The sequence below is a fragment of the Hemiscyllium ocellatum genome, chromosome 3 (assembly GCF_020745735.1).
Source record: "Hemiscyllium ocellatum isolate sHemOce1 chromosome 3, sHemOce1.pat.X.cur, whole genome shotgun sequence".
Classification (NCBI taxonomy): domain Eukaryota; kingdom Metazoa; phylum Chordata; class Chondrichthyes; order Orectolobiformes; family Hemiscylliidae; genus Hemiscyllium; species Hemiscyllium ocellatum.
The window spans coordinates 93721348-93736956 of record NC_083403.1 but is presented as its reverse complement, the minus strand read 5'-3'; the positions used below and the strand labels follow the sequence as shown (position 1 = coordinate 93736956).

General features: G+C 39.7%; 1 protein-coding gene across 1 annotated transcript in view; it reads left to right on the top strand.

Annotated features, from left to right (window-relative positions):
• Positions 1-14861, top strand: part of adgrb3 (adhesion G protein-coupled receptor B3) — an 870525-nt gene extending 855664 nt beyond the window's left edge. Inside the window, exons 29-31 of the mRNA XM_060821286.1 lie at positions 6983-7018; positions 8310-8414; positions 14475-14861. Coding sequence (XP_060677269.1) covers positions 6983-7018; positions 8310-8414; positions 14475-14663 — 330 coding nt within the window. The 3' untranslated portion in view covers positions 14664-14861. The remainder of the gene's footprint in view (positions 1-6982; positions 7019-8309; positions 8415-14474) is intronic.
• Positions 14862-15609: the final 748 nt, after the last annotated feature.

Genomic DNA, 15609 nt, shown 5'->3' with positions numbered 1-15609 from the left:
AAGCCTGAACACACGCACCAGCCAGTTTCGTAACAGTTTCTACCATACTATTGCTAGAATACTGAATGGACTCTCAAACTCTTAACATTCGCCTGTACCCGTGTTTTTGTTTTTGCCGCTGTTTACCTATTATTTACTTATCTATGCTACTTAACTACATGATCTGCCTGTATTGCTCACAAGACAAAGCTTTTCACTGTGCTTCTGTACACGTGACAATAAATTCAATCCAATTCAATTCAGTTATGCTTATATCAGGGTAGGATAAGAAATCAGAGGTCATGGGATGCAATGGATAGTGTCCCTTTTTCTGGGCCTGAACTCTGGATTCAAATCCAGTTTCAGGACTCAATGGCCACAGGAGATTTGTTGGTAATGCAGTCAAACAGTTTGAGTATCAATCTGCAAATTTTTTCAACACAAGCCAGTGACAACAAATACGAGTGGGAGAGATTCCTGGTCACACTATGTGATGGGAAGAAACTGGAGCCTCTACCATCATTATCAAGGCTACAGCCTGTGTGTGAAAATGTATTTAAAAATAAGTGGTTGCCTGTTTATAATGCATGCGACAAAGCATTTTCTTAGCGGATTGTGAGACTTTGGATCTCTCTTCCTAAAAATATGATGTAAGCAGAGTTTTTGAATATGTTTAAGAGGTAGAGAGATGTTTGTTAAGGAAAGAGTGAAGGGTTATGGAGGGAATGTAAGTTTGAGATTACAGTTAGATTAGTTATGAGACTCGATGTATCAAATGGTCTAATTCTGCTCCTTTATCCTAAGGTCTTATATTCTTCTTTTGTTGAGTGTGGAGTAAGGTCAAGAGGCTTAATGATCTATCTCTCTTTCTTGTTCATTTGTAACAGATCCTTGGTAGGGGCACAGATTGCTTCAGTTGGCCAGTATGCCAATTGCATAGGATTTGAATCCTGTTGCAGGTGGGATTGATTGGGAACCTACCTCCTTTCCATCCTCTCCCTTCCCTTCCCTTCCCTGATGGAGGATACGGTGCTGTGGGGCAAACCCATCTTTGGGCAGAGATCTCAAGAGGAGGAATTGGGGTATACTGGGCATACTTGCTCAGCTGCACAAGTTATACTGAGATATATACTCAGTTCCCTGGTCTTCTTGGCACCATGCTTTACAAATTGCAACATCAAATTAATTCATACATACTTGGGAAAAATGAGGCACTCAAATAGTACAACAGGGGAAACAGTAATCCACAGAACATGCACAGTGGACTCTTGTACATTGTTGGCCATAGCCCAAGCTGCAGCCATTGCAGATAACCATTTACAACAGGTTTTCAACCAGATATGCTGAGTGGATGACCCATTTCAGCCTGTTCCTGAAATCCCCAGTAGCATAGATGCTAGTCTTTAACCAAACTGATTTTGTCTGCATGTAATAGCAACAATGCATATAATCTACAAGATATAGTGCAACAACTCAATAATGCTCCTGTGATAGCACTGTCCAAGAATAGCAGACGTTTAGGAACATCACCTTCTGCAATGCACCACCCTGACTTGGAATGACATCATTGTTGTTTACTGGTACTGGGGCGTAATTCAGAACTCAAAATCTAAAAAGCAGTATAGGAACATCCGCAGTTAGGGTAGGCAACAAATAGTGGTCTTGCTGGTGACACTTGTGAATTTGTAAACCTCTCTTGAAGATATCAAAAGGTTATCTGGATGCCGTGTTCATGTTTACCTTTCACCATCAGTTTAAAAAAGTCTGGGGATCTTATAGAAACATATAAAATTATGAAAGGGATCGATAAGATAGAGGCAGGCAAGTTGTTTCTGCTGGTGGGGGAGACTAGGATTAGGGGACATGGCCTCAAGATTAGGGGAGTAGATTTAAGGCAGAGATGAGGAGAAACTGCTTTTCGCAGAGAGTAGTGAATCTATGGAATTCACTGCCCAAGGAAACTGTAAAAGCAGCTTCATTAAATATATTCAAGATATAGTTGGATGGGTTTTTGCATAGTAGGGGAATTAAGGGTTATGGGGATAATGCAGATAGGAGGAGCTGAGACGATGAATGGATCAGCCATGATCTGAATGAATGACGGCACTTGTTCAATGGGCCAAATGGCCTATTCCTGTTGCTATTACTATGATACTATGAATTATTGAGTCTAGATTAGAGTGGTGCTGGAAAAACACCATAGATCAGGCAGCATCCAAGGGGCAGAAAAATCGATGTTTCGGGCATTAGCCCTTCATCAGGAATGAAAACTAATGCTTCCAATTAAACCTGTTGGACTATAACCTGGTGTAATGTGATTTTTAATTTAACACTATAATATAGAATCAGATCTCCTGCATCTGCAGTCCTAATTTTGCCTACTATGAATTATTCTAGAAGAAAGTGAGGACTGCAGATGCTGGAGATCAGAGCTGAAAATATGTTGCTGGAAAAGCGCAGCAGGTCAGGCAGCATCCAAGGAGCAGGAGAGTCGACGTTTCGGGCATGAGGCCTTCTTCAGGAACCCATCTTTCCTGAAGAAGGGCTCATGCCCGAAACGGCATCTCTTCTACTATGAATTATTATCAACCTGAATGGTCATATTTGACATTTCCTGTGGTTGCAGTCCGTGATGTGCCATTAATGATCATGGATAAATTCTGTTAACTCAACAGAATTCTTCCATTAGCCTTTTAATCACTGTACTGCTCCCTTTCAGTCTTCCTCTTGCCATCTCTCTCTCTCTCTCTCTCTCTCTCTCTCACTGTCTTCATCGTCATTTTCTCTGCCTCTTTCTTTACAAGTCTTTCCCTCTCAGCCTTTTGCATCCTGAATTGCTTTCTCAGTTTCCTGTCACTCTCTCTATCTCAGTGTCTAGCTCCTCTCTTTATGTCCCACCTCTGGGCCCCTCTGCTCTTCCCCTCACTATTTCTTTACTCAGCGGGTTGTGAGTTCATGGAATGCCCTGCCAGTATCAGTGGTGGACTCTCCCTCTTTATGGTCATTCAAGCGGGCATTGGATAAGCATATGGAGGTTATTGGGCTAGTGTAGGTTGGGTAGGCTTCAGTCGGCGCAACATCGAGGCCAAAGGGCCTGTACTGCGCTATATTTTTCTGTGTTCTATGTTCTATGTTCTCCCCCTTTGCTCAGTCTTTCCATCTCTCACACATTCCCTCTAGCAGTGTCTTCTTTCCTGTTTTTTCTCCTTTCTCCATTCTCTTTCTGCTTCTATTTTTGTAAAGATCTTATCCACATAATGACACTTTATCACTTCAGATGAGGCATTATTGATTTGTAATATCTAGTTATTGTAGGGGAAATGGGAGGTCTCTATTCTATGCTAGGTAACTTCTGTGAGTGAGAGAATAGAATTGTCAACCTGGGAATATCTTCACTGTGCAGTGGGATGGATATTTCCACAGTTTAGGCTAAAAGCATCTTTCTACAATCTTCTCAGTAATTGTCACTCAGCAGTTCTGGCTAAACTGGGGATGTGGGGTAACCTTTCCAGTCTCCCAGCAATGCACTGTTCCCGATTCACCAACCCTCTACTGCAGCAAAAGAAAGGACAGTGTGCTAACTACTAACTCAGGAGGTCTCTTAAATAACCCCCACAGTTCCATAAGGAGAGGAGGGAAGAGTACTCAGAGTGAGTGTTAGCTCTCAGCAGCCAGTCGCAGCTTGCTCAGAGCCTGACAGTACTGATTGGTGCTATCATACAACCAGGCAGCTTGCCTTTCCTCAGAGTCTTATGAGACTTGTGAGGAGTCTAAAGTTGAGCACATTTTCGTTAATCTGGCTCTTTCTGCCCTATTGTGGGTTAAATTTTCCCTGTAACGAATGAAAGAGAGGAATAAAGTGAGGTGAAAGTGGGTAGCATGACTATTAATGCTGGTGCAGATAAGGGAAAGATGGTGAGGTGATCAAAGAGGAGGCAGCACAGAGAGCTTGTAAGGCTCTATAATGTTAAGCACATTTGGTAAGATACAGTAACAAATCTCACAAGGACTCAAGGTGCAAATCCTTCCAAAAAACAGTGCAACTTGTGTGATGTCAAAACAAGTAAAAGGCACCCATATTTTCTCTCAACATATTTAAATTATTGTCTCTCTGTGGTAATGAGTTCTATATTCTCACTGTTCTTTGGATAAAGAAGTTTCTCCTGAATTCTCTAATGGATCTTGGTGACTGTATTAATTGATGGCTCCCTGTTCTGACTTTCCATAAGAGGAAACATACTCTCTGTGCCCCTACTGTCAAAAGCTTAGATATTTTTGAGGAGTAGTTATTGTTGTAATGTAGCAAACATGGCAGTTAATTTGTATGCAGCAAGCTACCAAAACAGCATTGGGATAATGTAGTGAAGCAGGTTAAGGGATAAATATAGACGCAAAGGACTTGCAAGCAGGAGTAAATATTGAGCCTTCTGCCTAGCATTCAACAAAATGCTTGCGGAAATAGCTCAACTCTCTCGTTTGACCCCGATAACCATTATTCCCTTCTGGAATATAAATTCACTTAACCTTGAATGTATCCTAATAATACAGACTACCATTTTTTTGGAGAAGAGAGTACCACAAATTAACCATGCTTTGAAAGAGAGGAGTCCATATATCTGTCTAAAAGGACATTATAAGTTTTAAAGCTCTCTCATTCTTTCATTATGTTCTCCAGATCTAGGTGAGAACATAGGGAAAGGGGAAACATTCTCCCAATATTCTCCCTTACAAGTCCCCTGAGAATCTTCCATGTATTGGTATGATCATTCCTCATAACTCTAAACTCTGAAGAGAATAGGCCCAATTTATTAACCCTTCTTCATAAGATAATCCTTTCAGAGCAGCACTCTGTCAAGAGAACCTTCTCTGAACTGCTTCCAGTATAGTATCTTTCCTTTCAAATAAGGAGACTGATAGTGTGCATAGCACTCTAGAGCAATCTCAACAATGCACTGATCAATTTTCCTTGTAAAAAATAACAATATTTCATTTGTCTTCTTATTACTTGTTGTAGCTGCATATGAATATTTTGTCGTTCCTCAACAAGCACACCCAGATCCCTTTCTACCACCACAATCTCACTGCAGTCACACAATGTGCAACTTTTCTTCTTACCAAATTGGACAACCTCCCATGTCCCATATTATACTTCATTTCCCAAATTTTTGCCTCCTCATTTGAAATGCCTATACCCTGTATTCCTTTACAGACTATTTACCACTCTCTTGATAACTCCCTATCTCAGTGTCATCAGCGAATTCAGCTAGAATATATTCCGTCCTTTTACCCAGAGAATCGAGCTCTTCTTCCAAGGAATGTTGTTGGATTTTGTCCACCTGAGAGGTCAGACAAGGGTTCAGTGTAGCAACTAATTTAAAAAAAACAGCTTGCTTGACAGTCTAACATTGTCTCAGTGGTGAACTGCAGTGTCAGACTGGATTACCTGCTCAAGTAGTTGGTGCAGGATTTGGCCCTACGGCCTTCCATTTCACAAACAAGAGCACTAACACTGAGCTATCATTGAGAGTCCAACCAGATTGTGTATGGAACAGTGTTTAGGCCCCTGAGCATTTATGTTTGTGAGTTCACTTCCCAGATAATTATGTTCTAGTGTTCATTCTCCTTTGTGCATGTTTTAGTATGTTTGATGTTAAGTGTATATGTGTTAGTCTGTTCGCTGTCCAGTGCACTTGATGGAATATCTACTGCCCTGATACATGTGTTTGTGTCTTCGCTGCTCTCAGCACATTAGCATGTACATTTCCCTGTGTATATGTCAGCGTGTTCACTGCTAAGACTAAGTATTAGCAAGTTTACTGCCCTAAGTTTATGTTAGCATGTCCACTCCCCTGAGCATATTGTTAGTATGTTCACTGCTCTTATGTTCCTTGCCTTGAATATACAAGTTAACATGTTCTCAGCGTAATGAACATGTTAACAGCTCTAGGTACATGTGTTAGTATTTTGCCTGCCTGACCAAATGCTTGCATGTTCTTTGCCATGAGTACAGGCACTCACATTCCCTCATCTGCACATATGCACTCATGTAGCCTGCCCTGAATACACAGGCTCACATTTCCTCCCCCAAGTACACACACTCACATTCCTTGTCCTGAGCATCATGCTGGAGTATCACTCCTATACAAGCCTCATCATGTTTGTCTGATTCTGACTTGCCCTCCGTTCATCTTAATAAAATATAAATAATTTTGTGTAAATTTGTAAGAACTGCCAGAGTGCTGACGTTTAAACTCATGGTATAGCATGTATTTGAGATAACCGAGCAATTGTTAAAAAAAATCAAACATTTAAGGGACACAGCAGGACAAAGCAGCAAGTAGCAGATAAGCTGACATTTCACATGATTGTACCTCTGCACAATTCTAGCCTTATTCCAAAAAGCAATGATTCAACAAGTGTTTGCTTTGGTAAGATGTTAGGGTGAGAACGTTAAGGTGAGTTATTAATATTAACAAATATTAAGGTGAGAACTTTAGTCATTATAACTGACTGCTTTAAAATTGGCTTTGATGCCTATGAGTGTTGTTTCAAACTCTTTAATTGATATAGGTGATTCGTCATGTGAGACATTGTTGTAAGTACTGGCGACTATTTCACCATCGTAGCAAAAGTGTTTGGCCCAATCCATAAGGTGCCAGCCTGATTTCTCCGTAACGTGATGTGCTGGTAGAGTTGTATGTGTATTTGTGTGCATTACTTTAGGTTCAGAGTTTCACTCAAAATTTTATATCAAAGAATGGGGGTCATTGTGACCACTTTCCCCTAAATGCCAACCAGAAGAGGCAAAATTGTCACAAGTTATTCAAATCTCTGATGTGCAATCACATCAGCAGACTTCACAATTTAAGACCAGATGCAATACTATTGACAGAATAAAAGTAGAATATCAGACAGCAGCACAAGCAACTTTAAGCAGGAAAACGAAACTGTTCTTCTAAAATCTCACATCAAGAAATCTAATGATTCCTTTCATGTTTTGCAGAGAAGAAAGTCCCGCTATTCAGACCTGGATTTTGAAGTAAGCTTTCAGGATTTACAAGTACAATTGACAATCAATGTTTGACATTGTATTAATTTCTGGCCCAAAAGTGCTAGGCTCCTAGCAAGATTGATCTAATTTGAGGAAATTGAGAATATAGCCTGGATAAAGCTCTTCTTCCGTCCAACTCCTTCTCAGTACCTTTCAATTTCTCGTCATTTCATGTTGAGAGATCATGAATTCATTATTTGTGAACTAAACTTCTGTGATGCAGTCCTTCCAAAATGAATGTATTCATATTTTGGAGAAACAAATCAATAGTACAAAGTAAACATAATACCATCTCATATATACCTGCACTCTGCTCAGTAAAACATTTTGTGCAACTACTAAATAATTAATTAATTAATTGGCACTAACTAATTCTCAACACTGACAGCTATTGGAATTTCTTTCCATATGCATCCTTGTAAAATCTGGTATGTAAGTTAGCAAAGAACAGTACAGCACAGAAACAGCCCGCCAAGACTGTGCTGACACTTGATGCATTTCTAAACTAAAAACCTTTTGCCTGTATGCAGCCCGTATCACTCTATTCCCTTCCTTTTGATATATCTGTCAAGATATCTCATAAACGTTGCTATTGTGTCTGCCTCCATGACAACCACTGGCAGCACAATCCAGTCGCTTAGCACCTTTTGTGTAAAAAACTTACCTCTCAAATCGCCTTTAAACCCTTTTACCTGAGTCCCTTAGTAATTGATGCTGGGACAAAAGGGAACTGACTATCCATTCTTTCCATGTCTCTCACAATTTTGTAAACTTCTATCAGGTCACCTCTCATCCTTTGATGTTTAAGTGAAAACAAACTAAGTTTGTCCAATCATTCCTCATTGCTAATACCCTCCAAACTAGGCAACACCCTGGTTTCTGACTCTATACCATGTCCAAAGCCTTAATATCTTTCTGGTAGTGTGGTGATCAGGACTGAACACAATATTCCAATTTTGGCCTAATTACAGCTGCAACATGACTTACCAATTTTTACACTCTATGTCCTGAGCGATGAAGGCAAATGTGCCATATGTCTTCTTGACCACCTTACTATTCGTGTTGTCACTTTCAGGGAACTGTGGATCTGTAGGCCTAGATCCCTCTATATGTTGATGCTACTAAGGGTTTTGCCATTACTGTAACCCTCCCTCCTGAATTAGATCTTCCAAACTACGTCACCTTTTTGGCTTTTTGATTTTTTTTTCTAATCTCATGAGCTGATTTGAGTACATTTTAACTAAGTTGAAGGTTTATTGTTAATCTTGTCGGTTTCCAGAAAGTCATGCACACAAGAAAGCGGCATATGGAATTATTTCAGGAGTTAAATCAAAAATTCCAGACACTGGACAGGTTCCGTGAGCCCCCAAGTACAAGCAGCATAGTAAGTATTGATTCATTTCCAAGTAGACATTTCTTTTAAAAGCTATTGCATCTAGCCTGTTTGTGCAACAATCCATATGTGCTCACCAGATCCTTCTGTTTGTTTCTACAGAATGAAAAAACATGGACTATCTCAGCAGCAGGGTATGAGAGGGGTAGTGCAAGTGTAAGTACAGCAACTCCATTGAGTATATGTGCTTCTTCACAATAGCATCCATAATTCCCTATTCTCATTAGACCATATCAGAATCTGACTTCTCCATCTCTGGACTCCAGAGGTTGCAAGATTAAATACAGTGAAATATTATGCCAGGACATCATTAAAGGATCCAAAAGTAAGGAGGTTATGCTTCCGCTGTACAAAGTACTGGTGAGACATCAAAAGTACTGTACAGTATTGATCTCCTTATTTAAAGAAGAATGTAAATGGATTAGAAGCAGTTCTCAGAAGGTTTATTAATCTAATATCGAGAGTGATTGATCTAAACTCTGAAGAAAGGTTGGAAAGTTCAGGCTTTAAGCTGGATTTTAAATAAGTAAGATGTGAAATGTGTAAAATCCTGAGGAAGCTTGGCAAGGTGAATGAGCAGAGGAGAGCCTAAAACTGGGGGTTGTCCATAATCATATCGACTAGCGGAGCAGGCTGACAGTGCTAATTTGTAGGTTGGTGTGATATGTGGGTAAGAGATGTGACATGAATTAAAATGAGACTATCTGCAGGAAGGGAGAAACACGACAAAAGGTCTGTCAGTAATAATCCAAATTTTCTGACACCCTTCAGTGTAATAAACTGTCCCATCCTTCTCAGAGTGTGAGCAAACAAAATTAATAACCCACATATTTAGGACAATAATAGAAAAGCTTTGTCAAAAAAAGGTAGGCTTTTAGGAGCATTTTTTTAGAATCCCTTTGGCCCTACATGCATATATCAACCCACGAAAGAGTAACTCACCCAGACCCAATATTTACCCCTAACTTAATGCAAATAACTTACACATCCCTGAACACTGTGGGCAATTTAGCGTGGCCAATTCACCTAACCTGCACATCTTTGGCTTGTGGGAGGAAAATGGAGTACTTGCAGGAAACCCAGGAATACACAGGAAGAATGTGGAAACTTCACATAGACAGAGGCTGGAATTGAACCAGGTCCCTGGTGCTGTGAGGCAGCAGTGCTAACCAAACAACCACTGTGCTGCCCCTAAAAGTGGTGAGGGAATGTAAATCTTGGTGAGGCAATGAGCCAAAGAGGTGTAGGGTGGAAGCCTAGAGTTTAGGCCTAAGCAGCTGAGTACAGAACAATCAATGGCGGAGCATTTAAAAACATGAATAATCAAAGGGTCAGGATTGGTAGAGCACAGATATCGCAGAGGATTGTAGGATTACAGGAGATTACAGCGATAGGGAGGGGCAAAGAGAGGGATTTGAAAGTAAGGATCAGAATGTTAAAAAGTCAACACTGTTGACAAAGGTCAGCATTCTTGTAAGACTTTAGTGACACACTTCAGAGGTTTAGCATATTGCGTGAGCTGTTTATTTAGCCACTTTGCAAGTGACGGCTTAATATTACATCAACCATAGATGTGATTTTTTTGGTCCTTGTTCATTCAGTTGAGACAGGTGACCTGTGAGATAGTTAACCCATTCATTGCACATTCAGTTTGTGCAAGATACAAATTCCCTTTTATTCAATGCAAATGTATCCCACAGTTCACCCATAATGACCAAAAGATTACAGATGCATATCTGCTGTTTTCAAACAATGTATTTGACTGGTCACCATCAGGTTTCAAAAAGAGAAAAAAAAATGTGCCTTATATAACTTGTTTAGCCATGTTGGTTTCATTATTAACACTTCTGGAGTGCTGCGAACAGTTTTAATTTTTTAATCTATGAAATGATATAATTTACATTTTAAGCAATTCAGAAAAGGTTCACTTAACTGATTCCTGTGACAAAGAACTTACCCCATGAGGATAGGTCAGACAGACTGGATCTATATCCTGTTGGAGGTTAGAAGAACAGGAAGGGATCTTTTTGAAACATAAAAGTGCCTGAAATGACTTGATACGGTGGCTGCTGAAAGGATGTTTCCATTTGTGGGAGGCAGATTAAAAATAGAGGACACAGTTTAAGTAAAAAGGGGTCTCACACTGCATGACAGAGAAGGGGGATGCTTTTTAAAGGAGTTATTCATCTGTGGTATTGTTTGCCAGAGCACAGTAGAGGCAGGGTAAATTATTTCTGAAGGCAAAGGTAGATAGGTTTGTGACTCGCAAGGGAGTCAGTGGTTATTGGCACAGGTAGGAAACTAGAGATGAGACCATAGTCAGATCAGATACGATCTTGTTGAAAGGAGAAGCTGGCCAGAGGGGCCAAATGATGTGCTCCTAATTTTTATGTTTGTGAGTTTGGAGCCATTACATATTAGTAACATAGTTACAGTCCTTTTATGAAATGAAAATTGATACCTGCAATTTCTGTCAGGTGAGAATATTTGGGAGTTATAGAAGGTGTGTCATTGGAGTTAACTAAAAAACAAACTTTCTACCCTTATTTGATCCGTATCCCTCTATTCCCTCCCTATTCATGTTCATCCAGCTGCCTCATAAATGTCAACAATGTGCCTGCTTCCACCATCTCTTCTGGCAGTCTCTTCCAGGTTCCGACCACACTCTGTGAAAAACTTGCCTTGCACATCTCCCTTAAACTTTCCCCCTCTCACCTTGAACATGTGCTCCCTTGTAATTGAAACTTCAATCCTGGGAAAAAGCCTTTGACTATTCACAATATGCCTCTCATAATTCCATAGATCTCTACCAGGTCTTCTCTCAGCTGCTGTCTTTCCAGTGAAAACAATTCTGGTCTTTTTAACCTTTCCATATAACCAATGCCCTCGAGACCAGGCAACATTCTGGAACCTTCTTTGCACTCTTTCCAAAGCTTCCATGTCCTTCTGGTCATGTGGTGACCAAAACAGCACATGATACTCCAAATGCAACCTAACAAGGATTTTGTATAGCTACAATGTGGTTTGGCAACTTTTGTACTCCATATGTCGGCTGATGAAGTCAAGTATGCCATATGCCTTCTTAATCCCCTTGGCCACCTGTGTTGACACTTTTAGGGAACTGTGCACCCGCATACCCAGATCTATCTGTATGTTAATGTTCCCCTGGGGTTCTGCCATTGACTGTATAATTCTCACCTAAATTTGATCCTCCAAAATACATCACCTCACATTTGGATTAAGCTCCATCTGCCATTTCTGTGCCCAAACCGCCAATCTATCTATATCCTGTTGTAACAGTTCACAATTGTCCACCCTGTCAGCAACTCCATGAATCTTCATGTCATCTGCACACTTACTAATCAGCTGACCAAATTTCCTCCAGATCATTTTATATATACTACAAACAACAGAGGACACAAGAGTGATCCCTGTGCAACACCATTAGTTACCAGTCTTCATTCTGAAAAAGAGCCTTCCAACGCTGCCCTCTATCTTATATGATCACACCAGTTTTGTATCCATCTAGCCAGCCCACCCCAAACCTCATGTGATTTTAGTTTTGTGCCATGTGGGACTTCATTATATTGACATTCTCTAGAGTATTCACACACTCATCCCTGACCTCAAAATCAGTCATATCCTTCTCGTTGGTGAAACTTAGTGGTAATTCTGTTTTTGTTTTAAGTCAGAGGGGAGCCATTCAGTCTGTCCTATTTAAATTTCACATCAGGACTACAGGTTCCACTCTCAGTTGTCATGGAGTGTAGATTTTAGCTCTCAAGACCAGCATCCTTGGTCAGATGTGAGTTTTTGTAGGTGTATAATTCTCTCTGCTCTCTTCAAGCTGGTTTGGCTTTACTTCGCACTGTTGATGTTGCATTATTGCAGTCTGATGGTCTCCTCCACTATGACGGGGACCTGTTACTCTCTCAAAGGGCAATAATTTTTCTTTAATGAGACAATCACAACAATATCGCACACCGTAGTGGAATTTACTGGAATCAGGATCACAGAGTCGTACAGCATAGAAACAGACCCTTCGATCTAAACAGTACATGCCCAGCGTGTTCCTAAACTAAACTAGTCCCACCTGCCTACTCCTGGCCCATATCCCTCCAAACCTTTCCTATTCAAGTACTTATCCAAATGTCTTTTATGCAATTCTCCTCCAACTGCCATGGATATTGGGGGTGTAGGTAATATATTAACATTGACTGCGGATTGGTTAATGTACAAAAGACAGAGTTAGGATTAATGGAACTTTCTGAGGATGGAAAAATGTAACTAGTACAGTGTCACAAAGATCAATCTTAGAGCCTCTGTTATTTACCATCTATATCTATGATTTAGACGAAGGTCCAAGAGTGTACTATATTCAAATTATCTGATGATACAAACATATGTGGGAAGGCCTGTTGCATTGAGGACATAAAGAATCTGCAGGGGGATATAGATAGGTTGAGTGAGTGGACAAAAACATGGCAGGTGAAGTTTGATGTAGAAAAATGTGAGGTTTAAAGAATAGTAGAAACAATCAAAAGGCAGATTATTTAAATAGAGTGTGTCCAAAAGTGCTAAACAGAGGAATCTAGAGATTAAAAATAGTGAATTTCTGTTACAACTGTACAGGGTATTGTTGAGGCTGTATCTGGAGTACTGTGTACAGTTTTGGTCCTACATTTAAAAATACATATACTGACATTAGACATTGCTTGAAAGAAATTCACCAGGCTGACTCCTGGCTTGAAGGAGCTGACTTAGCAAGAACTGATAAGCAGGTTAGATTTTTATTAATTTGAGTGTAGAAGAATAAAGAATGATTTTATTGAAACATAAAAGGCCTGACAGGGTAAGGTTTTACGAAGATGTTTTCACCTCTGAGGAAACTGCAAACAAGATATAGTTACTGAATAAGGGATACTCATTTAAAACTGACAAATGAAGGGATTCCTTCTCCCAAGGTGAATGAATTTCTGGAATTCTCTACCCCAGGAAATTGTGGAGGTTAGATCACAAGTATTTGCAGAGTAGGTAGATAGAATTTTGTAATGTCAGGAGAAATTGTGGCAGATTAGTCCTGATCTTGTAAAATGGCAAGGAATGCTTGAGAGGCCAAATGGCGTACTACTGCTCCTATTTCTGATGTTCTTTTGTTTTAAATAGTGCACAGGAGCGTCATCAAAGTATGATAGTTTTGACACAACCTTGCCATTTTTAATCAAGTATATTTTACATCAATTTTATTGTAGACTATAGAAACACACTGAAATAGCTGTGAAATTGAATAAAAGTATGGTGCAACAGAGTGGGCTGAATTATCTCCTCTGGCATTGTAACCGTTCTGTAGTTCTGCAAATCAATTTAAAATGAGTAGTGTAAGCACCTTTTTCTCTACATTAGTTTCATCAACTGTGTATTAGGGCAGACCTGAACAAAGTAGTCAATTTTAAGGAGAGTCTTAAAGACTTCAAGGAGATGAGAGCAATTAGGAGAATATTTCCAGATGTAGGTCGTTGTCTGCTGATGCCTTGACTGTGGTTAAAAATCAGGGACCAGAATGCAGAGATGATTAGATTACTTACAGTGTGGAAACAAGCCCTTCAGCCCAACCGACCCTCCAAAGTGCAGCCCACCCAGAACCATTCTCCTACATTTATCCCTTCACCTAACACTACGGGCAATTTAGCCTGGCCAATTCATCTAACCTGCACCCGGAGGAAACTCATGCATACATGGGGAGAATGTTGCCTGACAGTTGCCTGAGGCGGGAATTGAACCCGGGTCTCTGGCGCTGTGAGGCAGCAGTGTGCCACATGCTGCAGTTGGGGAACGGTAGAAGCTTCACAAGATTAGAGTGATATGGAGAAGTGAAGACTTATGGAAGGACTTGAGGATGGTGGGAGTTTTTTTTCATTCATACATGTAGCTGCTTTGAAACAATGTCGTTTTTGTATTTCAGTGTACTGTGTAAAGTGCCCTCCAGCAGTCTGAAAATTTCCAACTGAAACCAAGAACCACACATAAAGCTGTTTTAATGTCTTTCCACAGGACAACCCAACACCCAGCAAGCATGAATGGGACACTTATAAGAACCCCAGTGACTACCAACATTATTCACCAATGAACGTATTGAATGCAGAGGCAAAAGAGGTATTAGAATTAAGGCAAGCAGAATGGGAAAAATGTATCTCTATGCCGTTAGACGTGCAGGAAGGGGATTTCCAAACTGAAGTTTAAATTGAAGTTGATCACAAGCTGAATCTCTTGCACTTCAAACATTTTTACAAAAGCCTGGTCTGTATGTCTGGACTCTCTTAGAGTAATTTAGGGACTTTATGCACCAGGAAAAGATGTCTATGTCTTTAAAATTTCTCACTACCTTACTTAGTGAGATACAGGATGTACAATTATTACCATCATGTGTTGTACGTTAATGTGGAATGAATTGTAAGGTAATCTTTATAGATAAACCTCAAGCAAAGATACATGTTGTAATAGCTTCATCTGGTTTAGTTTTAAAAAGAAAACTTCACCATGAAGCACAATGTATATATTTATGCAGTTTTTAAGATTTATAACAGTCTGTTTGGCCATTACTACACTTTTTACTTTATAATATAAAAGCAAACAATTTTCTGTCATTTAAATGAATGGTTGTTGAACTATGTTCTTCATTGCTTTCAATGCAATAAAGTAATACTCTCACTTTTATATGAATAATATATTTCACATCTTTATTATTGCAGATGTCACACGAAAGCGCAGAAGTAGCTTTCTTGGCTGCAAACGTGTACAAAATATTTAAAATGCTGTATGGTGTAAATAAATTTTTGTCTACATATTAGTTTCATCTACTTCCTACATTTTGTAGATAATTGAGAATCTGCTTTTGACAATTGTGTTCCAGAGTTATTTTACAATTATAGCCATGGAGCTAGACCAAGTTACACACCAAGTTAAAAACAGACATTCTAGACAAGATGGGCTCAAGGTTCCTATTACTTGCAATTTTGTAATAGTGTTTAAGTTACATCTGCATACCAAAATCTGATAATCCAAGTTCATTTATGATGGTTAAGGCGGCCTCAAGTTCCTCTTAGCAGCTCCTTTTATATTCTACCCAAGTCCAAAGTAATTTAAGGAATATCCATCTCCCAAACTTTTCACTATTCATTGCAACCCA